The 27138-nt window shown below is 34.5% G+C and overlaps 2 protein-coding genes across 3 annotated transcripts; one reads left to right on the forward strand and one right to left on the reverse strand.

The window, feature by feature from the left end:
* The first annotated feature begins 16350 nt into the window (after nucleotides 1–16350).
* On the forward strand, nucleotides 16351–20793 carry LOC107640350 (DNA/RNA polymerases superfamily protein). Of its 2 annotated transcripts, none has more exons than XM_088487845.1 (14): nucleotides 16351–16617; nucleotides 16830–17002; nucleotides 17121–17294; nucleotides 17375–17498; nucleotides 17585–17685; nucleotides 17774–17860; nucleotides 17983–18078; nucleotides 18231–18351; nucleotides 18634–18762; nucleotides 19044–19135; nucleotides 19449–19560; nucleotides 19726–19985; nucleotides 20103–20422; nucleotides 20496–20793. In XM_088487845.1, exons 1-14 carry the CDS (start codon nucleotides 16521–16523, stop codon nucleotides 20623–20625), a joined length of 2016 nt encoding a protein of 671 aa, XP_088343971.1. In that variant the 5' UTR covers nucleotides 16351–16520; the 3' UTR covers nucleotides 20626–20793. The 2 variants fall into 2 exon arrangements, with proteins under 2 accessions (XP_088343971.1, XP_088343972.1); XM_088487846.1 differs by having other exon boundaries at nucleotides 16396–16617; nucleotides 18658–18762.
* A 1223-nt stretch (nucleotides 20794–22016) lies between these two features.
* LOC107643298 (Radical SAM superfamily protein) lies at nucleotides 22017–24637 on the reverse strand. Its single transcript, XM_088487847.1, has 6 exons — nucleotides 24089–24637; nucleotides 23767–24012; nucleotides 23480–23584; nucleotides 22929–23098; nucleotides 22721–22820; nucleotides 22017–22481 (listed from the first exon to the last, which is right to left on the reverse strand). Exons 1-6 carry the CDS (start codon nucleotides 24356–24358, stop codon nucleotides 22242–22244), a joined length of 1131 nt encoding a protein of 376 aa, XP_088343973.1. The 5' UTR covers nucleotides 24359–24637; the 3' UTR covers nucleotides 22017–22241.
* Nucleotides 24638–27138: the final 2501 nt, after the last annotated feature.

Consider the following 27138-nt stretch of genomic DNA (forward strand, 5'->3'; position numbering starts at 1 on the left):
AGTAGATCATGTAGAGTTTTAAAAACAAAATGCACACAAGTTTGGCTAAGAGCTAAAATATTTCCTCAAATATTTTAGAAGGATAGTTAGGTGCACGACCTAACCAAAAGCAGTTCATAAAAACTCGGAAGTAATCAAATGCTTGTTCAAAATTCTCAAAATTTCATATTCAAACAAGCGTGTATAACATTTATAGCAAGTACGAAATAGGAGGTTAAACTCCTTTTAGAAAAGAAACTCCGAAGTAAAAATTTGCTTACAATTTGGTAAAGGAAATAAGTGGTGCGTTACAAACGAACCGATTTCCACTAAACAAGGAAGCTTTTCAAAACCTCATTTAAAATAGCGTATGCCAACTTTAAATTAACTTCGCCAAAATTGAACAATGGTTTCAATCTCAATCAAGCAACAGAAAATAAATTTCGTTTGATATTTCTTCAAAGAGAATTCAAAACTTCTTTAAAAAGTTCAAAACAAGACTCCAAAAGTGTTCTTGAAATCACCATCTCAGAAGAACATTCAAGAAGTTTAAGATGTACTAAATAGGAGTCAAGCCATACTAGAAAGGATCTTAAATCAAAGTAGTTCAAACAAGATTCACTAGGCATGAGTCAGCAAACAAGCTTTCAATTGATTCAAAAGAATACAAAAGTCATAGAAAAATACAACCCAATCATTAGTAATTTCCCAAGGATAAATCTTTGACTAAAAACTCTTGTAAAGACAATGAGAGAATAAACGATGCACTATTTTTGAAACGAATCAAACTGACTCATATAAGAATGAGATTCACCAGAGAAAGGAAAGTTGAGATTGATTGTAGTGTTCCCAAAAGGTAGATATATAATTAAAAATAGAATCATGTATGACATTCATAGAGATGAAAAGCTTAAGAAGGAGCGAGTTCGCTCATAAGAAGAAAGCCATGAGTCCAACATTTTCAAAAGAACAACAATGGCATAAGCCATGTAGTATGATAAATCAAACTCAAATCAAAATGAATTAAGTAAAGTTTATCAAACGAACTCAACCGGAATAAAAGTGAAAAATCCTTCCTTTCCAGAATTTTGGAAAATATCCAAATACACAATCAAACAAGGATGTCCATTGGAACTATAGTAAAATTACTAGAAAGTCAATTTACTTTTAAAGTAAGTGCAGTTCTGTAAACCAGTAAAAGTACATGCGAGGTATTAGAGGTAAATAGTTATTAAACTATATAAGAAATCTTCAAAGCTTCATATATAGATAAGTACATATCTAATCAACATCAACTTTTATAAAAATCTCAAAATTGGCTGTAATTCACTGTCAAATAAGAGGAACACTGAATCAACAATTTCTCTAAGAACGGACTCGGAATCCAGAGTTAAAAGGCATAGCGCATTAAGACAAGTTCAGAGCTATATCAAAGAATATTTGAATCAGGAAGAACTCAAATAGAGAAAGACAGATGTAACAAAGATTCCAAACAAGCATATGCAATTAAGATCAAACAAGAATGCATATGAATAGAGGAATAGAGTTGAAAAATCAAACTACTTTTTAAAAGGATTAGCAAACAAGAACTTCAAGTTAGGATACGAAAGAACAGGTCGACTCGAACAGAATTCAAGACACACAACTGAATAACCTCGAGAAATAGTTTCCAACGTTCCCAAAACCCGCAATTCGCTTTGCTCAAAACTCGTATATCATCTATGATAACCCATCAGTGCTTTCATATACATAATTCACTAGTATTAAGCCGGCCAAACTTAATACCAAGAATTACGCAATGCAAGACTAACAGCGTTAATCAATAGATCATCATGTGCATAAAGCTCTAATTCTCATCATTTGACAAGACCTAGTACATGACAAACGCTCAGAGTATGCAATCGAAGCATAGTCGGTCCATTCCTCAGGCTCTATAGGAAGGACTGCTCTGATACCATAATGTAACACCCTAACTACCAAAGCTCACGCTTCCGGCTGCGTAACTCTGATAGCTCGGACATTACGACGACTCTTATACTATTTAATACTAAAATATGAACCTGTTTAAAAATTTAAACCTCAATACCGATCCAAAAAGAATACTTTTGTTCGATATCGTACATTCACCGAGTACCATACAACTTACAAAAGCTCATAAAGACTACATCCATATATATACACACACACACATATATATATATATATATTACAAGCATTAGACAATACAATTCCTATCCCTCTTACAGAATATCTCAAGATAAAGGCGAGGGTACAAAAAATAATAATCTAAAGCAATACAGAGCATTTCAACAACTAAATAAACTCTTCGTGACTTCTACGCCCATATCTTGAAAGGGGAAAAATGTAGGGGGGTGAGAACATCATCCTCGAAAGGGTTCTCAGTAGAGGGTTTTTGGAAATTACTGTAATAGGATACGTGAAGATAAACGGTACCAGTGATTAATAACCGTCTTATGCCTCTTTTCAAAAACAACGGTTTTCAATATAAGTAAAGTCAAAAATCTTTTCTGAAAGAGGAACCATTCAATTCTCAAAAACATCAAAAGCCTTTCAAAAAGGTTTATCTATGCTGAACCAAAATAGCCTTTCATATTTTTCCAAACCAGAAACACAAAACCGAAAATCAACCATCGGCTCATCTCATTTCAATCACGGCCCTAGGCCCAAATAATCCAACCATCAACCAATCACCACAATCCAACAGAATCTCAGTCGCAAACACAAGTAGGAAGGTTCAAGCACAAACAAACAGTTACAGCAAGTAGAACAATTAGCAGTTAATCACATAGGCAAACCAAGTACAATATGCACACCCAAACAATGTCACATAGATGCATATGATGCATGCCTGTCCCTAGTGGCTGATGATATCATATGTCGGTTATAAAGCCAACTCGACAAGTCCTGGTAGCTAACCATTGGACTGTCCCTCTGTCGTGTCTCCCCAACTCGAGTTATACTCAATATAAATTTGATCATAATCATGATCCATATCCATCACCCTCATTGGTGAATATTTATGGGGGTGAGCTCATCCGGGGCTTTCACAGTGCCCGGCCACCTTGACGACATAGGGTCAAAAGAGTTTCGAGTCTCAACCTGGAGCACGTGGTGGCTAGCCACTGCTTCCTCCCAGGGAAACTCCCATCTTCGATAGTGGAAGTGCAAAATCACAATTATCAATATCTCAGCATATATGCATTCATTCTCAGCCATGGATCAACATCCATCTCAACCATTTCGGCTCACGGTTCAATTCAGAACCAGCCAATATTCATAATCATACACAGCCATTCCGGCATAGTTGTCAGAACCGAACCGGTGATCGAACCGGTCAAGTTACTGGGTCACTGGGTCATTGATTCAACCGGTGGGTCACTGGTTGAACCGGTTAACCCGGTCCCACATAACTAAAACGTATAAAATAGCTAAATTAATGATGAAGCTGAAAACTATAGTCTTGATAATATGCAGAACTTGAAAATTGTGTTGTAAACCCTAGTTTAAGACCAAATTTAAAAAAATAAATGAATAAATAAATAAATTCAATCAATTCGAAAACAAAAGTTGACGTGTGCTCTCAATTTAGTAAATTGCAAGAGATAAAGTCCTTGTTTAAGTCAGCATTACCATTTCCAAATATTTTGCTAAGGCTCTTCTCTTAATAAGGTCGTGGTTGTGCCTGAGGCTTTAGTTCCATGTCAAGGTCAGGGTTTACTTGCAGCATTAACAGAATACAACTGAATGCATGCGAGATAACCAATTCAAAGCTCGTAACTGTAAATCAGCAAGATGTACTATTAATAAACATAATTACAACCCTAAAGGTTTCTTCGGAAAAAAAAATTATGTAAACTCACTGTATCGTTTCTGAAATCATACTCCTCCTACATGGGATAATTTAATGCATTTGGCAAGCATCGTTGCTTTAATGCAATTGCAATCACTATCTTGATTTCCAACAGATAAAATCCTAATGCATTTCCTCCTACTGGTTCAAAGTATCAAACATACATGGATTCAAAAATTAAACAGAAATCAACAATCTAAATTAAACAGAAATCAACAACCTAAAATTATTTGAACAACCAACAATCTAAATTCTAAAACAAATCAAACAGAAACCAACAGTCCAACATACATCATCAATCTACAATAATCAATTAACTTCAAAAAATTAAAAAATTAAAAATACTTACCTGGCTGGACGGCTGGACCCTGGACCTGGAGGGATGGAGCGACGAGCAGAGACCAGAGAAGAGGGAGACCGGAGCGACGAGCAGAGACCAGAGAAGAGGGAGACCGGAGCGACGAGCAGAGAAGAAGGAGACCGGAGCGACGAGCAGAGAAGAGCGACGAGCAGTAGGCGACGATGGACCGTGGACGTGCTTCTGCCTTCTTGGCGGTGGTGAGTGGCGCAATGCTCTGGATGCGGTGGTGAGGTGAGTGCCGCGTTGGTTGAAGCTGAACGGGGCGACGAGGTGGCTGAGTGAGTGGCGCACTTCTCTATCTCTCAGCTCTCAGCTCTCATGGTGATGGTGGTCTCTCAAAGTTTGGGAATGGGAAGGGAAAGTGTGAAACAGGGGATGGAGGCTAGGGTTACAGCGTTCTCACTTCTCAGCAGCAGTTTTTGTTTTTTTGTTTTTTTTTTTATTTATAAAGAAACGACGTCGTTTCCAGCACATAAAACCAAAAAAAAAAAAAAATTCGAACCGGTCCGGGTTAAACAAAACCCGCCGGTTCACCGGTTCTGATCAAACCCAGCCGGTTCAATACGGGTCTTTCCGGTTCGATTCCTTGTTCGGTTAATTGACTTACCCGGACCGGTTATGGCACCGGTTCACCGGTTTACCGGTCCGACCGGCCGGGTCGGTCCGGTTCTGACAACACTGCATTCCGGCCCATAATAAAACAGCACTTCCACCATTCAAAATCATCAAATTCATAAAATCGGCATTTAAGCCATAAATCATTTTTCTCAATTCATTTCACTTTGAAATCAAGTTTCAACTCTTTTCAGCCTTGGCTTTAAAGATCTCATTTCTCAAATTATCTTAGGCTCATAAGCCACTTTTACTCAAGGAAAATTCCCCACTTAAAACAAGCCACTCTCGGCTTCCTCTTTCCAAAACTTCCAAAACCATAGAAAGTTAAAGATTCCTTTTGAAACATTCAAACTCACCCATCCAACAATGGGATTTTTGTAACAAAAGTTCCTCGGCAGAGTCCCAAGTCCTTAGGGGAGGATAGCATAACTCATTTCGCCAAATTCATTTAAAATCATTAAAACCTTGGCTTTTCGATTTGAGTAATAAAATAGGGTCTAAGCCAAACCGAGTCACGTAATCCTTTACTTCTTTCAAAGCCGTTTCCTTTACTTAGGCAAAACCAGCTTTAACCCCCATGATGAATTCTAAAGCGTTTTAACTGTTCAAAATTCTTTTAGTCTTGCAAAAATTCAGAATTCAAAGAGTACTTAAAACCTTTCTCAAAACATTTCAAAATGAAACTTGTCAGTAGACATTCAGGTTCTTTCAAAATCATTGAAACCTCTTTAATTAAAACCCCCAAGTCAAATTCAAAGGTATAAACCCTTTTCACATTCAAACAGCTTTAAAACATAATTTTCATCTAAATAACTTTCTCTGAAAGAGATACAATGCCTTTCTTAAGAAGCAAGACTAAATCACAATTTCCTCTTTACTAATTCATTTCGAAAGCATGAATCATCCTTTTCTCGATAATTCAAATAAAATAGTAGAAGTCTTTAACTCATCATTTTCCAAACAACATTTCAATAAAGACTCGGATTTTATAGAAATTTCGGCAGCACCTCCCCTAAAACTTGGACTTTGCCACCCGGTTCGGGTCCCAACTAAATCGTTCCAAAATCCTTTTCAACAGCCCAAAATCCAAAATCAATTCAAGGCAAGCCAAATCCAACAGTCATCTAAATTCCATATTTCAAGGAAACCATTTCAAAAATCAAATCGTCATCAGCCGAATAAACTCATTTCTAAAGCTTTAAAGAAACGGTTCAGCAACAGTCATTTATCAAACCAGATCATTTAAAGCAAGCCAGGCTGAATTCAATAGTGGATTCTATTTTTCACATTCTCAATAAAATTAACTCAAATCAATTCTCAATGGGTTAAACTCGATCTCAAGGCTTTAAAAGAATCAACTTGAAAAACATTTCGTTTCACAAAACCACACAACAATTTAACCAATAGATGTTCATAACCAACCATGGCAAATCAAGCCATACATAAGGCCGATACAATCACCAAATACACATTCTCTCACATCAGTATCCATATGTAATAATTCCAATATATAAAATATAGTTTTTGGAAAGCGCCCCTACCTCAAAACGCAATTCCATAACCCAAACGCCTCACAGAGTCCTTTCCGCCTCAACCCAAACTGACGGCAACCAAAACCTCAGCTCCCAGTCACGTTTGCAATAACCATAGCAACACTAATCGCAACATACAATAATCAGGACTCGACCCCACGTTATCAAAACTCATATTCATTAACCGAACACAACAGAATACTAACGCGAGATTTTCCGAAATATAAATACTTACTGAACTAGCGAAACGAAGCAGCTGCGATTTCAAACAGGCCCGGCAACAGCTCCGGCGGCGGCCAGAAGCTCCGGTGGATCAACTATAAAAATCACGCAGCATTAAAACCTTCTCGAAATCCAAAAAGGCAGAAACCTCAATTAAAACCCTTACCGGCAAACTTTTCCGGCGACGGCAGCAGGGTCTCAAGTGGCAGAAGCTCAGCCCGGAGCTCCGACGGCGATTCCGGAAGTCACAGAATCACTCCCGGCGGCCAGAATCACAGAGATGCAGCTCCCTTCTCCGGCAGCGACACCTGCGGTGGTGGCTGGTGTTGCAGCTCGACGGCAGACCCTAATGGCTCCTCTACCTCGCGGTTATGCCTGCCTACCTCCAAACCTCCAAGAGAAGCACCAGCCCCAAACAAAGCTCGACGGTGGTAGTGGAGTGGCTGACTTCAATACTGGCGACGCTGGCGGCGAGCAGACCGGCGACTGGGTGGCGCAACTCTTTCCCCCATCGCGGTCCTCCCCCTCGCCCCAGATCTGCTCTGCGACGGCAACGCGGCTGGATATGATGCTGCTTCAGTGGCGATGGCGAGGCAGAACGGCGACCTAGGCTTCACAGACGGCGGCGACTCCATGGGGGACGACGAGCAAGGACGGCAGCTCCGCGTGGTGGTCGCTCTCCCTGCTCAACGACATCAGTGGCGAGACGGCCTGAAGGAAGGCAGAAGACGGAGAAGCTGACCTCCACAAGGCGCGACGGCGATTGCGATGGCTGGGCGGTGGTCACAGCGCAGCCCTTCCCTCTCTGCCCGATCTCCCCTCTCAAGCTCCCTCTCCCTCTCTGCCTCAGTTTCTTTCTTTCATGAAATGGGAAGCCGTGTGTGTTGCGTTCTGTTGGGAAAGGGGAAGATCTGCTGCTGCTGCTGAGTGTATTGGTTTAAGGAAAAAGGGGAAGCGTTTGTGTTGCTGCCGCTGGGTTGGGGGAAAAGGTAACCGGGTCACGGGTTAGGGTTTCATTTCCAAAAATTAGGGTTAGGGGTATTTTAGTAATTTTAGATGAAATTGGGAATAATGTAGTAATTGAAACCCAAATTAAATCCAACAATAATTGTATATAGAAAAATACTATTTGTTCATCAATCTTACAAATTATTTTTCATAAAATGCCCAAATCAAAATAATTAGAAATAATATAATTAAACCCTTTATTTTCCAAAGTAACAGTATTAATATTTAAAATATTAATTATTTAATCCGAATCATATAAAAATCCTTATTATTTCACAACTATCAACTTTATAATATAATTATAGAAAATAATTCAATAATTATCAAATTGGATAATAATCATAACTTATCTCAAATTCAATAAATCAAAACTTGCTTTAATTTTCTTTAATAAAGAAATTTCTGAAATTAAAGCTACAGAAACACTGAATTTGAAATTAGCTAATGATAGCCCTTTTTCAAAGGTTTTGGGTCTTACAAATTACACTCACACACGCTACATATAGTAATTCGAATTGGCCAAATTCGAATTACTCATGATTTAATTTTGTTCATTCTTTTATTAAAAATTAATAATTGAATAAAAAATTAATAATTTAAAAATTAAAAAAAAATATATTTTTTATTTCATGCATTAAAAAAAAGATAACAAAATATTTAATTACGATACTTCTTTAACATATTAATGAGTTATCAATTCGAATTTCATACAATACTCTTTTGCCTATTTTTAATAGCTCCTGAATATTTTTTTATAAATTTTTTTAATAAATTTATTTAAATTATACCACAAAAAAATATTTTATTCTATACAAAATAATTTTAAAAAAAAATAGCTTAAAAGATGTTAGGAGTACTATAAAAATTTGTAATGTCCTAATGACTTAGGACATTAAAGAAATATTCTACATTGTCAATAATAATTTAAAAATTAAAATAAATATAGTTATAACTAATATTTACCTAAATTACTAGAATATTACAAACTTTTATAGTACTCCTAACATTTTTTTAAGCCATTTTTTTTTAAAATTATTTTGCATAGAATAAAGGACATTTTAAGCCATTTTAAGCCATTTTCTATGCAAAACAATTTTTAAAAAATGACTTAAAAAATATTATGAGTACTATAAAAATTTGTAATATTCTAGTAATTTAGGTAAATACTGGTTATAACTATATTTTTTTAATTTCTAAATTATTATTGACTATGTAGAGTATTTCTTTAATGTCCTAAGTCATTAGGGCATTACAAATTTTTATAGTACTCCTAACATCTTTTAAGCCATTTTTTAAAAATTATTTTGTATAGAATAAAATATTTTTTGTGGTATAATTTAAATAAATTTATTAAAAAAATTTCATGAGCTATTAAAAATGCGCAAAAGAGTATTGTAAGAAATTCGAATTGATAGCTCATTAATATTTTAAAAAAGTCTCGTAATTAAATATTTTGTTAGCTTTTTTTTAATGCATGAAATAAAATATATATTTTTTTAATTTTTAAATTATTAATTTTTTATTCAATTATTAATTTTTTAATAAAAGAATGGCCAGAATTAAATAATGAGTAATTCGAATCTTGCCAATTCGAATTACTATGTGCAGCGTGTGTGAGTGTAATTCGAATCACCCTGATTCGAATTACTGTGGGTGTAATTCGAATCAGGTTGATTCGAATTATAGTGTGTCTGCGTGTGTGAGTAATTTGAATCACATTGATTCGAATTACATGTAATTCTAGTTCAAAACATACTTATTCGAACTATATAGTAATGTGCATTGGTGGATTAATAAACCAATTTTTCATTTGGTTTATTTGTGTAAAATTTCGTTCTCCTTAGCTTATTATAGTGTTTTGCCCACTAATTTAGATCATACTTAATTTTATGACCATATTTCATTTTAATTTAAATTTTTAAAATTTTGATAACAAATTTAAATCTAATTTGATTTTATTAGATTAGATCGAATTTGATTTGAATTTTAAACTCTTAAAAATATTGATAAACAAATCCAAGTCAAATCAATTTTTTTTTTGACAAATTTTAACAATAAATTAAACTAAAATATAGATTAAACAATTTTAAAAATTAATACTAAATTTGTGCTTCCTAATGAACTTAAAAAAAATACTCTTAAGCTTTTTGTTGTTTTAACTTATCCCAATGAACCTTGTCTCTCAATTAATAATTGATGTATTTTTTTATAAATTTTTTTGTTATAAAATAAAAAAAAATTTATTTCCAAATATAAATTATTCTAACTTTATATTCTGAAATATATATTTTTTTTTGTGTTAGGGCAAGTTTGTCGCTCTCCTCGCCGAACCTTGTCATTTCACAAGGTTCGCCGCTCCCCTCAGCGAACTTCATGTTATATGTGAAGTTCGCCGCCCCCTCGGCAAACTTCAAATCGCCTCCTCAATAAAATTCCAACGAGACCGGTTGAAAACCAAAATCACTACTGTTTGAGTGTCTTGAAACTTTTGGAACCTCTGAACCCAGAAGTGCTTTTACCTCTGAACGTACGTTTACGTAAAGCTAAAAATTATAGCTTCTACGTTCACGTTGGAAAGGCTGATTACCATCGAGAAATTAGGTGAAAAAATTATTCCTTTTCTATCAATCCTACCCTTCATTTTTTTCTAAAAACTTAGGTGAAAAAATTATTCATTTTTGTTTGACATTATCAAATTTATAGTACTCTCTTTTATATTTTTATTTTTTATTGTATTTATTTTATTTATATGATAAATATTTATATGTACTAATTTTGTATAAGATATTATTTTTTATGTATTTTCTTAATATTTTATCTTTTAATTTAATATTTATTAGTGTTTTTATATATTAAAATAGATTTTGTCAACTTTTATATGTTACTGGAATTTAGTAAGTAAATATTAATTTTATTATAAAATTAATTAATAAGATCTATTTAAATATCTAAAATAAAATGATAGGATAGTATAAAAAATTATTTAAATTGATATCTCTTTTAGTAATTTTTTATCTAAAAGTGATTTTGAATAGTATAATCCAAATAACATTTCTTTTACTATAATCCATTTTGATATAAAGATTACCAAACATAAATCATATTAACACAAACTTGCTTTTCATCAAAATCAAGTTTGTAAAATCAATTCTATGCAAACTCCCGTTTGTAAACTGTAATCTAAACACATACTAACTCATTATTCTCCCTTTACTTTGATCTTCTACTTATTCTATACAATGTTTGAAATTCCATTATTATCCATTCATTATGATGGTAAAATAGTATATGATAAAAATAAAAATCTACCGTATTTAGTTATGCTCAACAAGTATTTATATATATGCCACCTAAAATCGAAAGTCTAACAGCATTGAACAATTTGATATTGCATGTCATTAGTCAACAATACACGAAAAAAAGTAAAAAATCTACTATAGTTAATCTCCTACCAATCACATGATTATTTGACATTATCTAAATTAACAATAGATAGTAATCTAAACTAACTATATCATCTAATTATCAAACTAAATAATTATCAAACAAACTAAAATTCAAAACTAACAAAAAAATTTAATTTAACTAAATAAATATGTTAAATCATAAACTAATACAACAATAAATTAAATTGAATAAAAGGAACAAAAGAACATAATTATCTGGAATTACGAATCGAAGAGATAAAAAAATTCAAAAACACCCCCAAAAAAAAAGTTTTACAAGAATAGAGAGGATAAAAGTGAAGAAGAGTGAAAAAATAAAAATGTAAGAAGCAGACACACAGAAAGGAACCATAAATTTTTATATTTGGACAACCTACTTGAAGTTTGCCAAAAGCATATAACATGAAATTTGTCAAGGAAAGCGACGAATCTTATGGAAATGACAAGATTTGCTGAGAGGAACAGCAAACTTATCCTTGATGCTAGAAAAAATGGATTTTTGAATATAAAACTAGAATAATTTTTATTTAAAAATATATTTTTTTATTTTATAACAGAAAAAAAATCTGTTTCTTCATATATGAGTACAGTCAAATTTTTAAAACTCTTCTTGAATTTCTTTGCATGTGTTCTATTAATAAAATTTTTCAAAAATATGAAATCTCTATTCTATCTCTTTAACTTAGGGATGTCTATATGGTCTTTCTCAATATGTATCACAATTCACAAGCACCTAAAGAGGTATTGGGACTTTCGAAAAATTATTCTTATCCAATAATGCTAGGAAACCAAGATGGTTTCAGCCAAAAACCAGCCAAATACTTCTGGGTGAATCTAAAACCTCTACGTGGATGGTACTTATGTTAGGTATTATGATGTTTCTTTTCCTTGTAAATTGGATGGTTCTGAATCTATTTTCTGATTTATCATGTTTTAGGTATTTGGAGAGGGAAGGAGGGTGAAGAGACGGAAGCTAATTGAATCAGTTTTCGTGATTCACGTTGCAATGATACTGAATGTATCTCCTCCTAATTTGAATGTGGTGAAATATTTAATAACCAATATTTTAAATCATAAATAAATAAAACTAATTATTATATTTATAATTAATTAAGTTGTTCAATTCTTGGCTGATTTGGAGTTAGTTCCATATACTTTTCCTTATCTTATCCAAACTATGACCAGCAATCCATGGCTTTTTTTTATATGATTTCCAAATCTGAGTAGCGCTGCTTTATGGAGATTGTGGGTGATTTACACTGGTGTGACGGCGTAACGTTGGAATTTGGGAGGGGGTGAAATCGGACCGTCCGATTTCTTGCTGGGAGAAAGGAACACAAATCGGACGCACAGTCCGATTTGTGTGAGGGTGAGTGTGCGTTGCATGTAATCGGATGGACCGATTTGTTGTTGGCTGAGTTTCTTTGAATCCGATGGAACACAAATCGGTCCCAGGGATTTGTGGCTAGAAAATTTTTTTTATCATATGGCACGTTAATCGGATCCAGCGATTTGTTGCTGGCTAAATCAGATGCAAAAGTAATTGGAGCCACCAATTTGTGTTGCGTGAAAAATTTTGAATTGGGAGCACGCGGTCGGACTGTCCGATTTAGTTACTCATGCATACATAAACCAAAGATGGTACAGAACAGAACCCCCACTTCTTCTTCTTCTTCAGCGTGAGTTTCTACATCTAGGTGATGTTCTTCCTCTTCTCTCATCCTTCTTCATTTATGTAGAATAGATTATACTGAGATTGAGAGTATTTAAACACGTATAGTATTATGGATGATAGAGTTGTATTAAAAATTTATTGTTATGGACAGATTTTATTACAAATATACGAGGGAGTTCAATTTGTATGTGAAAATCCGTTAGATGTTGTTATTCCATTCATATTGTCATTGGATGAATTAAAAGGTGTGATTTGTGAGAAGATAGATTCACAAAGATCTAGAAGAATATCGTGTATTTTGTACAGGTATCCGTTACCTGTGTTTGGTGGGTTCGTTCAATTTCAGACCAAATACGTGACAAATAAAGCGAGTATGCAGGAAATATTTTCAATGTATATTGAGAATCGCCACCAAATGTCATGCATCGAGTTGTATATTGAGTTCGAGAAATCTGAAGCGGACCGAAATATTGAATTGGAAGATTATAATAGTGATAGAGAGAAAGATTTTGAAAGTAACTATGAGATCGTTGGTCCAGGTGAAGACGAAGATGGAGCTGACGACACTATGAACGCAGATGTGGCGGAGGTTGCTAATGCACTAGCAAACTCGCTTCCGTTTCAGGAGCCTTCTTTCATGCGGCCGTTGGACTTGGAAGCCATGAATGCACCGGAGTTTCTTCAATATATGAATGCAGGTATGTCATTTGTGACCATACCATTTGATTACTTTATTAATTAATAGTTCTTTATTATGAATTATATTTACTAGTTCTTTATGTAGATAGAATAGCGCATGTATAGACTGTTATAATCATACATGGTAAAGTGTATTTATCAATTGTTTATATGATAAATGATTTATTATTGTATACATAAAAACTGATTTATTACGTATAATGCATAGAGAGATTTTAATTATTAAGAAATATGTATTTAATGATTATTTATGAAAATATATATCTTGCGGTGTGATTGTGGCAGAGCTTCCTGTTGTGACCGACGGTGAATTTACGGTGGGGATGGAATTCAGTTCAAGGGAAGAAGTAATCAAGGCAATGAAAGATTATATCATCCGTAGAGGTGTAGACTATCGAGTTTATGAGTCGGAACCGACGACATTCTATGCTAAATGTACACAATATGGCAAAGGTTGTGATTGGCTGATCAGGGTTACAAAAATGCAGAAGAAGTACTGCTGGGAGATAAGGAGGTACAATGGTAGTCACACTTGTACCAGGTCGACAATTTCTCAAGACCATTCGAAACTGGATTCCAAGATAGTTGCAGAAGCAATTAAGCCGTTGGTGGAGGTTGACCCATCTTTAATGGTGAAATCAGTCATTGCGGAAGTCCAGTCGAAGTTTAACTACACCATCAGCTATCGGAAAGCTTGATTAGCAAAGCAGAAGGCGGTTGAGTCAATTTTCGGAGGTTGGGAAGCATCGTATGAAGCTTTGCCCATATGGTTTGAGGCCATGTGTCACAAGGAGCCGTCAGCAGTGGTTCACTTTGAAACAATGCCTGCGTACCAGGGGGATGATTTGGTTCCTGATATTTGTGTACTACATAGAGTCTTCTGGACTTATTACCCTTACATTAGGGCCTTCAGACATTGCAAGCCAGTAGTGCAGGTGGACGGGACTCATTTGTATGGTAAATACAAGGATTATTTGTTGGTTGCAGTCTCACAAGATGATAATAACAACATCGTGCCTATTGTATTTGCCATAGTGGAGGGAAAGACTTCTGATGCATGGTACTTTTTTCTAAGTAACCTCCGTCAACATATGGTGACACGTGATGGTGTCGGATTTATCTCTAATCGACACGATTCTATCAGGTCAGCTATTAACCCGTCTCCCGTAAGTGACCCCCAACAATTTAGTTGTACGGATCGAGCGGCTTTAACTGATCAGATATCAACATCCGTGAACCCTACAAAATCACATTTCCTTTATAAGTACCAGTGTAATATAACTAAATTAACAATAATATAATTTTCCTTACATGTCTATTACAACTTACTACCTGCATAGTTGCCTATCAAACATACATTGTAACATACATAGTAAATCTGATTCATTTTTTTGTCTAAATTATACTAAATTATGTTAAATTCAATTATTAATAACTATAAATAATAATAATAATAATAATAATAATTAAGTATCTACCGATAATGATAATAATAATAATAATATTAACAATAATAATTAATTAGGATTCTCCACGGATAATAATAATAATAATAATAATAATAATAATAATAATAATAATAATTAATTACGATAATAATAATAATAACAATAATAATAATAAAAATAATTCATTGATTGATTCTCTCTAATAATAATAATAATAATAATAAAAAAAAAATTTATCTACAGATTTCTCATTCATATCCATTCATTGATTCATTTCATTTACAACATATTAATCAATAATAATCATGAATCTAATCTAATCTAAACCCAAATTAAATAAAAAAAACCTAACATTACATACATATTATTAACTAATCAACGGTACAGAGGTTTTATAAATGATAAACACTAACTAATTAATTCTATTTTAATCTCTATTTTTAACACTTAACAGTAATTATATCATACATATATACATGATTAATCTCTATTTAGTGTTATTATAATATATATTGCTATTAAAAATCTTAATTTTATCACTATTATTATTTTTACTAAATCAAAATATTAAAAAATAAAAACTTACATAAATAGGATATCCAAGATAATTAACAATATGAAGGTCTGGTTAATTTACTTCTTTGATTTTTTTTTTTTTTTTTGGCATTGTTTTCCAATTTTTTTTTGAAATTTCTGGTGGTCCAACAATGGTGAGAGTGAATAAGGATGTGGGGTTGAGGAACAAAGAGAGAGAGAGAGATGAGAGTGAAAGTGATTGTTGTTGAGAGGGGAAAGACACTCACATTGAGGTTACAAGGAACGGAGCCAAAGAGGGAAGCACTGCATGCTCGCCACGTGGCAGCACGACGCAAATCGGACCCACCGATTAGTGTACCGTTTACTGAAATTGGACCGTCCTTCAGTTCCTTAAATCGGTGTGTCCGATTTGAGTTCAGCAGCCATTACAGTTTGGTTATACACCCTGAACCCCCATAACCATGTTATACACGATCCGTTCTTCAATATCAAAATTAAAAAACTCGCAATCCATAGCTGTCAACTTTAAATTAATAATTAAATTCACCTCTCAATACATTCACCTCTCAATACATTCATAATAGTTTTTGAACAATTCCACAGCTTCTCACTTTCTTGTAATAGTACTTTACTAGTCACTCTCTTCCTTTCATACATAACTACACTCTCTCATATATAACTACACACTATCTCGTATGGTCTAAAATAAAAAATAACTTTTACAAGAGTAAAGTGACTTTATTTTTAACTTCGTTTTTTATGTAAGTCTATTTTTCATTTTTTCGACAGAAATTATTTTAGGCAATAATTTAGTTATATTTGTTTTTTAAAATGAGGTGATTAGATGTATGTATAAAATTAAATAAAAATTAATTTCTTTTTTTTTATTATTTATTGTTTTTGGACCTAAACAACAAGCATTTTGTTGTTGCGTAGAAATTTGCTGGTGTTTTTTACTTTTTGGTTATTTTGAGACGAATAAACGGGCGGCCCAAATATGAAAATTGAAAACAAAAAATGTGAAATAATAAACAGGAAAAGAGTGTGTGGCCGTGTGGGTTGGCGGTCTCGAATCTGCCTCCAAAATTGGAACCATTCAAAGTGTCTGTGTGTGTGTGTAGGTGACGATGGCGACGGCGACGGCGACGGAGGGAACCGAAACCAACGACGACGGTGCTCGTCCATGGCAATCCTACCACACTGTTTATACAACTGCCAAAGCAGGTCTCTATAGGCACCAACTCTTTTTTATAATTATTATTATTAATTTTCATTTCTCGTTTGGTGTTTATTCTTGAAAAAGGTAATTCAATGCAAATTCACTGTTTCCTTTGCAAAGTGACAAAGTAATAACTCAATTTACATGATGGTTGATACTTGATACTATCCTTGACCCTATGATATTTGATGTATACATACTGAATTCTTTTGTTCAGGAATGGATGGTGTGGACAAGGAGAAAGTACAAAGGACAGTGTATGAAATGAGCAAAGGATCTAAGTATTTTCAGAACGAGGAACGCAAGGACGCTTTTATTACCCAGAAGATCGACAAAATCCGAACTCAATGTGATAAGCTTACCCAAGCAGACCTATCCCATTTTCAGAAGGTTTATATAATCATCAACCATGTGTATTATGTTTCTCACTGGTTTGGATTTTCTTTCTGATAATCAAAGGGGTTTCAAAATCATATGCACTCATTTGCAGTTTTTTGTGCAATAACAGGTAGCTGACCGAAGAATACTTGAGCTAGAAGCTTTGCGGGATCTTTCAAGGATTTGGTTACATGTAGATATGGATGCTTTCTATGCAGCAGTTGAGACTTTAAGTAACCCTACATTAAAGGGCAAGCCAATGGCTGTTGGTAGCATGTCTATGATATCCACTGCCAATTATGAGGTTTGTTGTGTCAATATTAAACTTGATGTTGAGGATTCTAGAGTCTGAATGATTCCGATGCTGATTTGGATTTCATATAGGCTAGGAAATTTGGGGTTCGTGCTGCTATGCCTGGGTTCATTGCACGTAAACTTTGTCCAGAATTAATATTTGTCCCCACAGATTTCAAGAAGTATACCCATTACAGTGATTTGACCAGAACAGGTACTTTTATTTTGTAACGATTAATAGTAGATTGCAGTGTATTTTCTTTAAATTCTATTAGCTTAATCTTAACTTATTATTGTTAGTTTTTCGGAGGTATGATCCCAATTTTATGGCTGCTAGCCTTGATGAAGCATACCTTGATATAACTGAAGTATGCAAAAGAAGGAACATCAAAAGTGAAGAAGTAAGTTGAGACATTGAATTAAACTAGTACTCAAAGGCCTCTCCTCTAGATGTGTTAACCCTCTAACTTCTCTAAATTTGAATTCTAGATTGCGGAAGAACTCCGCACTAGTGTTTATGAAGAGACCGGTCTCACATGTAGTGCAGGAGTGGCACCAAATCGCCTACTTGCCAAGGTTCCTCATCTTGTTTTAATATTGTGAACTGGAGCATCAGAAATAGTTCCCCTTTTGTTTTATCGTAAAGTAAAGTAGTAGACATGGAGTGACTCTGATCTGAGGATTTCACCCACATGCAGGTTTGCTCAGATATTAACAAGCCAAATGGACAGTATGTCTTACCAAATGATCGTATGGCTGTTATGACCTTCATATCCTCCCTTCCTATCAGAAAGGTTCAAAATTTTGTCTACTGATTTCATTAATTATTAAAATTTCCATTTCAAATTACTTGTGATGTGTCTTGTTGTGAGCAGGATTGTTTTATATGCATGTGTATTTGGAAATTAGGATTTTCTGATTAATAATGAATGAATACTGTTGATAGATTGGGGGCATTGGTAAGGTCACCGAACATATTCTGAAGGCTGTATTTGGAATTAACACGTGTGAACAGATGCTGGAGAAGGCTAGCTACCTCTGTGCTCTTTTCTCTCAGTCAACAGCAGGTTAGATACCTGGGTGGCTTTGGCTGTTTTTGTAATATTTACTGTATGCATGCTATATTTATAGGGATTTCTACTTTTGCATGGCAGTTAGACTGGAGTTTGTGCAATTTTCCACCTGAATCACTGACATCTATTTCAAATATGCTTGCTTCTATTGTCTACAACTTACAAAAGTTAATAAACTTAGCCTTCAGTCTAAAGTTTTCCAACTGTAATAATGTTTAATTTTAAATTATGTGAATCCTTTATTAACATGTGACTTTTTTGTGAATTTTCTGGAAGATTTCTTTTTCTCTGTGGGTTTAGGTCTTGGGAAGACAGATTCTCCTGAAGTCAGATTTCGGAAGAGCATTAGTAACGAAAGAACATTTTCTGCCACCGAAGATGAAGTTCTGTTGTATAAAAAATTAGGTACCTAACATCTCTGTTCCGGAACTTTCTTAAATTTCTAGTTTTCAATATTTTCATAAAAAATTCTAGTAAATTAGTTGGAATTTGGAGAAACTTAACATCTGCCATTCAGTATTCAGTTGGTTTTAGTTGCAGTGTTAATTTCATTATATATGCATTGTTTTGCAAAACGGTTTAGCTAATGACTATGACAATGCTGAATTTCTGAAATACATAAGACCCAAATTATGTTAGCCTAACAATATATCAGCTATTGAGTTATGCAAAGCTTGTGTTTGCAGCGGAGCTTGCTGAAATGCTGTCCACAGACATGCAAAAAGAGGGTCTCTGTGGGCGAACATTGACTCTTAAACTGAAAACTTCTTCCTTCGAGGTACTATTGATGTCTTGACTATTTTCTTTTGCATTTGTTCCTAATGTTGTTCAAGAACAATTTTATAGCTTTGTTTTTATCCTCTGTAGACAAGGCTTTATTGAAAAAGGAGAAAATAACTTCACTTCTTGAAAAGCCATGCTCATTATTTGTTAATTTTTATTTTTAGAGAACTAGGCACTGGGATATTATGGTTTGTTAAATTTTCTATATCTTAATTTCGATTCCCTTTTTTGTTATTTTCACTGTGTTTTACCATCATGGCATCATGCTATACTGTTGTTGCAAGTAGTAATAAATGACCAATCAACAGGTTCGGACTAGAGCCATGACTTTACGAAAGTACATAAGCTCGAGGGAGGATATCTTGAAGCATGCTTCGGAGCTTCTAAAAGCAGAACTTCCTCTTTCAGTAAGATTGATAGGTGTGTGTTTCTGCTAGGTTCATTATTATTGACAATATTAAGGATGGTGCTCAAGGCCGAGATGAAAGAGCACTAACAGTTTAAACTTTAGAGATGTAGACTACGGGAAAGTTTGCATTTGTGGCTTGTCTGTGTCAGTGTATAACTTTTTTCTTCTCATCCTAGGCCTTAGGATGTCACATTTTGATGGAGACAAGTATGGTGGCTCAACATCTAATCCGAAACAAAAGACTATCACCGACTTCATTACTTCTGTAGATGCCGATAGGAACCGTTTTTTGCCAGATGTTGCAGATCATGATTTTGTCAGCCATACAGAGACTGATGTTTCCATTGGCAGTTGCCAAAGAAGCAGAGATCCTGTTGATGGGAATCATTCATCTGATGTAAACTGCCAAAGTGGCACTGGCTGGAGTTCAGAGGAGGTATACTTATACAACAATCTGCATAGCTGAAATATGTGTCAATTTTAGAAATCCATTGATCAAATATGGGTGATTGTATACATGAATGTTATTTATGCTTTCTGATATATTTATTAGATACAAACATCTGGCAACAATGCTTCATGTTCTAACTATGGCCAAGTTAAAGAAGCGGTGGAATCAACTTTTCCAATTCAGGGACAGTTTGAAGACACTAGTACACTAAATTTGTCTAATCTCCTGGAGGATGAGCGACTTAATTCTTGCGAGGATAAGACAATGTTGTGGTTGAATGACTACAAATGTTCACTTTGTGGAATAGAACTGCCTCCAAGTTTTGTTGAGGACAGATTAGAGCACTCTGATTTTCATCTTGCCGAAAAGCTTCAAAAGGAAGAATCTCGGATTCACCAAAGAACATCTGTTTCAGGTCAAAGGTAAAAATCATGGATTTGTACGCGTGCCATGTTTTCTGTGCCTTTTAATTTGATTACTCCATGTTTCTTTCAGCTGGGATCAGAAGAACAGAATCACTAGAGAAAGCATATCTAAGAAGCAAAAATTGTCTCAGAAAGAAGGCAGTTACAGACCCATTGATTATTTCTTTTTGTTAAAGAGCAATAAAAACCGTCCCAGTTAGTTTTGTACAGCGTATAAATCTATATATGTAATTATGGTACATTGTGTAACACTAATGCCCCCGCCGAAAAAAAAAAAAAAAAAAAAACCCACGCCCTAGAAAATTGATTTATTCCACCTGTAAATTAGTTAATAGCATAAACCTTGATGAATAAAATGGTTTCCCTCATGGAACGCTGCAAGTTCACGAATCACGATTACAGTTACTAGTACGGTTTTAATGTGAATGGACGATTTCGTAAGGTACAGTAGAGCAGAAAAGAAATTATATTGTATATGCATGCAGGATTCGAAGAACATGAATTAAAGCATATTCTGCAAACACCAAAAAAAAAAAAAAAAATTCAAACAACTCGAACTAATTTGTCCGAGTGATAGTCTTTAACCTTTTGTCTTGCATTGGGTGTTTTTCTTTTCTTTCCCTTTCTTTTTGTTAATCTACTGCATTGGAAGTTCATTAACAAAAATAATCCTCATCCAATTACTTTCTTTTTAAGGAAAAAGCACAGTAAAGTGGAGCATACTCAAACAAGCAAAATGTACTCAATTCCAGCATAACCTCATTCAATTTTTATATTAAGAAAGCATTTGATTATTATCAAGTGTTTAAAGTCTCACAACGAGTAATATAAAGGTGGTTACTTTATGTGAAAATACTATTGTGAACCGTTAGATAATTTGATATATTTAATCGAATTATCTAAAAATTTGGAATATCATTTTCACATGAAAATGTCTTTCTTCTAGAAGTAGCTATCTAATATGAAATACCTGATGTTGTACTTAAGAAAAGTCATTCTTTTTTCTAATAGCTAACTTTAAAGATTTTGTTTTTCACTTTTCTCTAGTAACATTAAATTGAAAAGAAAAGAATCGAAATTACTTCTTTGCTATCCAGTTTTTTAGTTGTTAACATGCATAGTTTATTTTGCAACACATTATCATCTGATTTGCCATTAACCCGTCATAATTTGGCCTGGAGAAAAATAAGATTTCCTATGTAATGTGGTTGATGGGAAGAATGGCATATATTTTTTTAGATATTGATAACATTTTGGTGTAACACTCAATTATTGAATTTTATAGTATTTTTCATAATTCCCGCTCCAAAATTTTGAAAAACATTATAAAATCCAATAACTGAGTTGTACCAAAGTTTCATTAATATCTAAAAAAATTAGCCGAAAAATGCAAGTGGCCCAGTGTAGCTGTATCTACCGGGAGTACAGAAATTAGAGAATGAATGAGCAGAGCGTGTAGGATGCGAGGAATTGTCCACTTCAACTCCTATTTGGCTATTTCCATCATTTCTTCTTTTTCTTCTTAATTGTCTGTCTGTGAACTTTGATTCATTATTTAATTTAAAGCTGAATCTAAATGAATTCCTAACTCTTGAATGAAAACGTTTACATATTAACACACGCATTGAAACTTGGGTGCAAGTCGCATTAATCTACAAAAATCGGGGGAGCCTTGTTTCTATGACATTCATTCACCACATCTACAAGCATCTTCGTTGTTTCACTCATGCGTCTTGCTTCTACTTAAAATTGGAAACGATACATAAACAAGTAGACATTTAAAATGCAGCACTAGAATTAAATTTTTTAAGCTATATCAAATGAAAAGATCTTCTATGTCTGTTAGGGGTTCGGCATTTCCGAGAGACTTATCAGGTACATTAACCACCAATTGTCCACATGCACCACTTATGTCCTGACCCATCTGCTTCCGAATTGTTGTTCGGATATTGTACGTACCTCTAAGAATTTTCTGAAATGCCGAAACTTTCTGCTCAGTAGTTGGTTTGAATTGACTCAACATACCAATAGAGTTGAAAGGTATTAAGTTCACTACCTGCGAGATAGTTGAGACAATATGCACAAGTTTATTACATAACTGGGAATGTCGATCAAGTTTAATAACAAACAGATGCAAGGTGCAAAACAATTAGCATACACCAAGATATGAAACTAGGTACTGTGATTAAAAATGTAACAGATGCCCTATTTGATTTTAATCATTAAGGGTCACTGAGTTCTTGAGAAACACCGACAGAAATATAATATAGAATAGCTTAGATGTTCAGTGCTTACCACTTGAAATGTTTCTAGCAGTTTTCCCAATTGGTGGGCATGCTGCTCTTCATCATTGACCCCATCAAGCATTATGTACTCGATCAATATCTTCTGCTGACTGTTAAGGATGAAACATGGAAGTTTCAAAACCACTGGAATTGTTCACACCTGAACGGCCAAAAATACAGACTACATAAAAAGAAATCACACGAATAAGTGTGATTACCTGTTTCTTTGATATTCTTGCAGTGAAGCCATCAGTTTTTGCAAAGGAAAAGCACGAGCAGCAGGCATTATCTGGCATCTGATATCTTGTGCTGGTGCGTGCAGTGAGACTGCCAAGTTCAAACCAGGCAGATCATTATGAAGTTTGTTGATAGCATGAATGATGCCAACCTATTAAAGATGCAAACATACCCTTCATAAATTCTACAATTCAAGATTTATTTTATTTATTTTTTAACGAAGAAATGACTTATAACAAGAACAGAACATATAAATCAAGGCATGTCCAGACTCTGACTACAAACATAATTGGTTTACGTAATTCTCAGATTTTACTCTAACATTAACCGATATGCTTATTAACGAAGAAATGCCATCACAGGGCTTTCCACTACTACTCTCAAACGAAGTTGATAGTACTAATTGTTCAGTCCATTCCATAGTATTTGCATGTAAGTAATCCCTACATGAATAAAACAGAGTTTCTGAAAGGTAGTTTAGGTCAGGAAAATAATAGGAGTAAACAATGCAAGAGATAGCAAATATATCTACCGTTGAGACAGTAATCCTTTTCAATGACAATTGAAACGGCAATCCAGTCATGACACGAATGGATTCTACCACAGCAGAATAGTTGTTTAGAGGCTCTCCCATTCCCTGTCAGAGCCAAAATAAGTATTAATTGCCCTAAGACATATATATGAAAAGAATGAACAAGGTCTTAGAATAATGTGTGCAATCATGCATCAATTCAAGTGATTAGAAAAGATTAGGCCCTGTCAATAAGAAGCAGCTAAAAAGTCCAAGCTTTTCTAGACAAATAGGCAATCAGAGTATACCATGAAGACAACATTACGGATTTGTGAAAACCTAGAGGCGTGGACCAATTGCTCGACTATTTCTCCAGATGTTAAGCTACTTTTGAATCCCATGGTTCCAGTTGCACAGAACTTGCAACCCATTTTACAACCAACCTGAGATGATATGCACAAAGTTGCTCGTAGACCACCGGGACGGGGTTTACCGGCGTATTTTCCCAAACGAGTGTCATACCTCATGATCACAGCCTCCACAAAAGCGCCATTCTGATACAATAATGATTGATTTAAGAAAACAAAGCAGAAAAGTAAGATGTTATGTTAAGATGGAGGAGTTAGTTACATGGAGCTTGATGAGGAGCTTGGAGGTGAGGTTATCGTTGGAGTGGAAGACGGAGTGGAGGGAGGAAGAGAGAGGGGGGATGGAGCGGAGAAGAGAGTAAGCCGGGGAGGGAAGAGAAGGGGCGTGGTTCTCCCAGTCCCAATCGGAGTGGTGATTAGATTTGAGGATGACGTGCTTCCAAACAAGAGGAAGGAACTTGTGAGGATCAACACCGCATTTCTCCAATTCTCTTCGCATCTCACCCGCATCGAATACCGATCGAATTCCCATTCTGCTCTTTCCTCGCCTCCTCTCCCCTGCTTCTGCGCCTTTAAGTAATTTGGGTCAAACCAGAGGCCCAATATTTTGCTTTGTTTCCACTCAAAAGATTGACAGTGACGGGCAGGCCACGACAGCGACGTTGCAGGCGTAGGCGACGATGCGGTCGACGGCAGCGTTACTCAAGGTGGATGAAGGTCGCACACTCACAGTCGCAACCTAGAGAGGCAACTCTCGACAGAGTTTTCAAATCCGGGTCGGATTTGGGTATGGAGCTTAGTTTCCTTAGATATGGGCCGGGTTGTTGGCCCAGATCCTGACAAAAAAAAGATTGACAGTGCCGTTTGTTTGGATGCCTCCAAATTGTTTTTTTTTTTAATTTAAATTAAAAAAAAATATTTACCGATTTAAATAAAAATTGAACGTATCTCGGACGCACTGACCCCATTTTGTGATACGGGACGTGCTGGTCATATCACGGGTCCACCCGAGATATGAACAAGAGAGCATCTCGGATACACTGCGTCCGAGATATGTGCATATTCTGACATAGAGCAGTGCATCCGAGATATGTACAAGGAAGGAAAACAGGGGCACTGCATTCGAGATATATTCAAGATCTGATATTATGAAAATGTTGTATGCTTTTTTTTATGAAAATTTTGTAATGTTGTAGATAAAAAATAGTCCATAACAATCGAATTTAGGTATACAGAAATTATGTTTTATTACACATTAAATACATTTAATAACAATCAGTACATTAAAGTGACAACAGTGGAACAAAAAGACCTAAACCCTAAACTGTATGCGTCGTCATGGATCCGAGCGTTGCGTGTTGGGACACCCACTTCTGGTGTGGTCCTCTCCGCGGCAGAGTCAACATCTCTTCTCTGCACGCTCAATGGCATCCATCTCATTCCGCATTTGAGTGGATACCGGCCTACCTGATGCCTTCCTCCTCATGGTTGAGTTGGGCTTTCAGGCATGCACCGTACCATGGAGGGCACATCTTTTCGTCTGGTATCGGCGGAAACTCCCTCTCGTATACCTTGAATACAGAAGCCATCGTGCACATGGGGTCCACAAAATGACCCCACTCAATACTCGCAGCTGCACATGCTGCCAGGGCGTGTCGACATGGGTAATGCAATGATTGGAACAGGCCACAATCGCATGTACGCTCGGTCAGACGAACCCGATATTAAGTCTGTGACCAACCGTCTACTTGCTCCATCTCTTCCACGCTAAAAAGGGATGCCCTACGATCACAATGGGTGACTATATCTTGGATGTAGTGCCCCTGTTTTTCTTCCTTGCACGTATCTCGAATGCACTGCTCTATGTCAGAATATGCACATATTTCGAACACAGTGTATCTGAGATGCTCTCTTGTTCATATCTTGGGTGCACCCGTGATATGACCAGCGTGTCCCGTATCACAAAACGGGGTGGAATACGTTCAATTTTTGGCGTCCCGTATCATAAAACGGGGTCAGTGCATCCGGAATACGTTCAATTTTCGGCTTCTCCCACTGTATCCGAGATATGACTCTAAATGTAATTTGGTAAATACTTATACGTTTATTTAAATCGGTAAATATTATATTTTTTAATTTAAATAAAAAAATTCCAAAAAATACTTTTTACTTATTTTTATTTTAATTCTTAAAAAAATAAAAAATTATTTAATATTTAGATATTTTATCAAAAATATTTTTTATTTATCAATTATTTTTTATTATAATAATATAAAAATATTTATTTATGTATTATGTAAATTTTTAAAAAAAATTATTTGTCTAATATTTTTATTTTTATTATTAAAAATTATCAAATATACTAAAAAATAAAAAATATTTTTTTAATAACTTCATGACACTCAAATAAATGCATAATCCAATCTAAAATGTTTTAAATTATTAAATAAACAAGTTTATAATAAAATAAAATGATGAATTAGTTTTTTATTTTAAAAAAATTTCAAATAATAAATTCTAATTTAAAAGAGAACAAAAAATCAGTAGAATAGAATTATGAAGGTAAATGCTACTAAAAACAAATTTTATGGAATAATCGGTTTGTTTAGGTAAACTTCTAATAAAAAATTTTTTTTGAATTATCTTTTTTTTAAAAATCTTATAAAAAAATAAAGGTGATTTTATGTTTGAATATTTCGTACAAAAATATATTTTTATTTATTAATTATGTTTGAATATAATAATATAAAATAATTTTTTTGTTTATTAATTATTATTATGTGAAAATTATTTTTTTTAAAAAAATATTTTAAAAAAATAAAAATTAGAACTTCTAAAAAATTTTTTTTTAATATTTTTATTTTTACTACTAAAATTTTATTAAATACGTTAAAATTGAATGGTGTTCAAATAAGCAAAATAGCTCGTATACATGGAGAAGGGAAGAGAGATTGCAAATGGGGATAGTGTAGAAAGTGGATTCTGGAACAAGCATCGCCAAGAACCTTGGCTGCCAAAAAAAAAAGAGGACATACGGTGTAAGAGAGATCAGCACATCAATCTCATACAACAAGTTGCACAGCTGATAAAAGAAAATCCAACTATCCAAGAACTTCGGATGAACAAATAATAATATCCACCTCTAATTAGGACGATGCAGAAGAAATTCTCAACATTCTATTAACCTTTCAGCCTTGCGAAGGTTATCTAATGTGGGCATCAGGACCAAAGAGACCGTTCACAGTCAAAAGCGCATTCAAAATGTGGTTGAATGTACAAACAAACATCACTCTAGGAAGCTCAACATATCAA

Source organism: Arachis ipaensis, chromosome B5 (genome assembly GCF_059453495.1).
Source record: "Arachis ipaensis isolate K30076 ecotype BB chromosome B5, ASM5945349v1, whole genome shotgun sequence".
Lineage (NCBI taxonomy): Eukaryota > Viridiplantae > Streptophyta > Magnoliopsida > Fabales > Fabaceae > Arachis > Arachis ipaensis.

Bases quoted from the DNA above. Each gene is read 5' to 3' on its own strand.
- LOC107640350 (XM_088487845.1), top strand. From the start codon at position 16,521: ATGGCGACGGCGACGGCGACGGAGGGAACCGAAACCAACGACGACGGT. The intron at 17,686-17,773 runs GTAAGTTGAGAC...TTTGAATTCTAG, and splicing joins GGAACATCAAAAGTGAAGAA to ATTGCGGAAGAACTCCGCAC. The intron at 18,079-18,230 runs GTTCAAAATTTT...TACTGTTGATAG, and splicing joins CCTCCCTTCCTATCAGAAAG to ATTGGGGGCATTGGTAAGGT.
- LOC107643298 (XM_088487847.1), bottom strand. From the start codon at position 24,358: ATGGGAATTCGATCGGTATTCGATGCGGGTGAGATGCGAAGAGAATTG. The intron at 23,585-23,766 runs GTATACTCTGAT...TGGCTCTGACAG, and splicing joins TCCGTAATGTTGTCTTCATG to GGAATGGGAGAGCCTCTAAA. The intron at 23,099-23,479 runs GTAGATATATTT...CATCTTTAATAG, and splicing joins AAAGGATTACTGTCTCAACG to GTTGGCATCATTCATGCTAT.